The sequence below is a fragment of the Crocodylus porosus genome, unplaced genomic scaffold, assembly GCF_001723895.1.
Source record: "Crocodylus porosus isolate Cpor-Errol unplaced genomic scaffold, CroPor_comp1, whole genome shotgun sequence".
NCBI lineage: Eukaryota > Metazoa > Chordata > Crocodylia > Crocodylidae > Crocodylus > Crocodylus porosus.
In genome coordinates, this window is record NW_017728912.1 from 26,319,481 (window position 1) to 26,322,116 (window position 2,636).

Consider the following 2,636-nt stretch of genomic DNA (forward strand, 5'->3'; position numbering starts at 1 on the left):
CTTTTTTTATCCCACAACACTCCAGAGAACCTCTACTTGAGAGCAGACTCAAATTAATCGAGTCTGCTTTGCAAGCGAGCTGAGGCAAGCTGTGCTGTGCCACATGCAGTTGTATAAGCAGCAAAATGCATGTTAGCTCACAGAAAATGGTGGCAGTGCCCTTTTGAACTAAAGCATCTCCAATATATTTTAGTTCAAAAGCACACCACCACCATTTTCTCAGTTATGACATAGATTTTGCTGCTTATACAGCTGCATGCATCGCAGTGCTGGATGTTTTTCAAAGTGCACTGCAGCACTTAAATGTGTAAGAAAGCCATTAATGTGCATTAAATGCACATGTAGCCATGTACTGCATCTCTGATTAAAGTGCCTAAAGGGAAGGATTTAAGATTTGCACCTGCCTTTTGTGTCTTCCTTTTGGCTAACCCTAGGCAGATTCCTATCCAGCAAACTTGATACTGAGGAGGCCATTTTAAGAAGCCCAGCTCTCCCCTTGTATTGTAAATGGAGTCTAGAAACAAGCACAGTGTTCTGGATTCTACTCTGATGGGCAGGCACTTGCAAATTAAGCATTGCAATACGTACAATATATATTGCATGTGGACACACAAGCAACACAATCTGTTGTTTTTTTTTCCTTTGTAGTTGGTGTTTTTGCTTTCCTGATGGTCATCCAGATGTCTTTGTGGGCCCAGAAAAAACACAAGATGTACCTGAAGAAATATAATACCTATACATACAGGAAAGCAGCCATGATTCCATTCATCCTCTAAGCTCTTTATGCATCAGAAGCCTATATGCACCGTTTGATATCTGACTCTGAGAGTAAATGAGCCATTTCCTTTAGTAAAGAGGTGTAAGGCAAGAATGATTGGGTATTTTCTTCAGATAATTAACAGATGCAAATGGGATGCTCTTTATTAAGTGAAAAGAATATGGCTCTGAATCCTTGCTTTGTGTCAGAAGATATGATTTAATTAGATTTTGTGTAATGGAGCTCATTAGGAAGAGAATAGAAAATCCTTCTTCTTAATAGTGGGCCAAATCTTCAACTAGTTTAATTGGGCTTAGCTCTATTTAAAATCAGTGGAACACTGCTGATCTATACTAGATAAGAATCTGTTTATTTTATGTTCACTGTCAAACATTGACCAGATTTTCAGTGTTGCATTGTTGATTCACAGCTTTTATTCTGTTAAACACTGCACAGAAGTAGTGAGAGTTGTGTAAATCCCTCTAAAAAGTATCATGGAGGAATCTGGACTTATACAGCATTAATACAGTTAGAATGGCTTCACATTTTTCTTTGACTGAATCTATTACTGACAGAAAGTTGTACAATTCAAATGGGTTTAAATTGAGCACTATAGAGAAATCTGACTTTTTTCTAGGATGCAGCCTACTAATTCAGGAAGGGAAATGGTTTCTATGAGATCTCAGTTTTGTTTCTTGCTTTGCTAATGATTTGCCATGGGGACTTGGAAACGTACCTTAACTCAGATTGTAGACATCTCTCATGGAGTTAGGATGATACCAAGTATATTTTGATATAGCTTTTGTAATGTAGATCCTATTCCAAGATGATTACTCTGTTCTTACTTTGCTGTTCTTTCTAAAAGAAAAGTACTGGTCTTCTTCAAATAGCTGAAAACTCTATATAACATGATTTGCAAATTGGCTGCATCATTTGCACAAATAAATATATTTCTTAGCAGCAAGACTTGCTTGGATTGTAGTATCATTTGACAACAAAAAGGGTTAGGGTTGCTTCCACAAGCATTAGCACTCTAAACTCCACTTCTCCTTCAAGTACTTGTCTGCATGAATGTTCTGTGGTGGGTGCAGATGTGCCACAGGCATTTGAGCTTGGAGACACTTTCAGCCCCATTGGCACATGAACACTACCTTTTCTCCACATCTTCAATATGGACATAAACACTTCCTGTTCTTCAGTTCCTCTCATTTCCCTTGGCTTAAGATGGATCTTCTACTGTTTGTTTCAGAATAGGGATTAGCCTAGCACCATCTTTTCAAAATCACTATTTTTAACTATTTTTGGTCTCTTGATTATTTAATTTTTTTTTTTCAGGCATTGGTGTAAGATCACCCAATACAAGATTTTTCCCAGAGACAATCTCCTTTCATGTTCACTCCAAGTATTTACCCAGGGTCACAGAATTTCACTTTTATAAGCAAAGCTGCTTGCTGATTTTTTTCTTTCAAAATTTTACTCTCTTAGAACCTCTCTACATATACTTGATGTGAGGTTAGCTTTGTTCTTTCATCTGAACAGGATTAAGTATTCCTGTAATTTCTATTTTTCTTTCTTTCCATAGCAAAAAGTTAGAGACACAACAGTTTCCACCAAGGCTGCATCCAGAGAAGTCTAGCCATGTGGTATGTGGCAGCACAGACATAACTGCAGGTGCCACATACTGCACATTCAGCTGTTCTCTGCACTGCAAGGGAACAGCATAGGTGTGTGACCCCTGGATATCCAGGGGTTAAAATAACCCATGCAAAAAAAGAGGTAGAGTGGTGCATGCCTCTCGAAACCATAGCCTGGAGGGCTGGAGCCACACTCCAGCTTCCAGTCAAGCTCTGAGTGACAGGATCGCCACTGCTACTTCTCT

The 2,636-nt window shown here is 38.7% G+C and overlaps 1 protein-coding gene across 1 annotated transcript in view; it reads left to right on the top strand.

Annotated features, from left to right (window-relative positions):
* Positions 1–2,420, top strand: part of TECRL (trans-2,3-enoyl-CoA reductase-like) — a 171,697-nt gene extending 169,277 nt beyond the window's left edge. Inside the window, exon 12 of the mRNA XM_019534213.1 lies at positions 649–2,420. Coding sequence (XP_019389758.1) covers positions 649–776 — 128 coding nt within the window. The 3' untranslated portion in view covers positions 777–2,420. The remainder of the gene's footprint in view (positions 1–648) is intronic.
* The last annotated feature ends 216 nt before the right edge of the window (positions 2,421–2,636 follow it).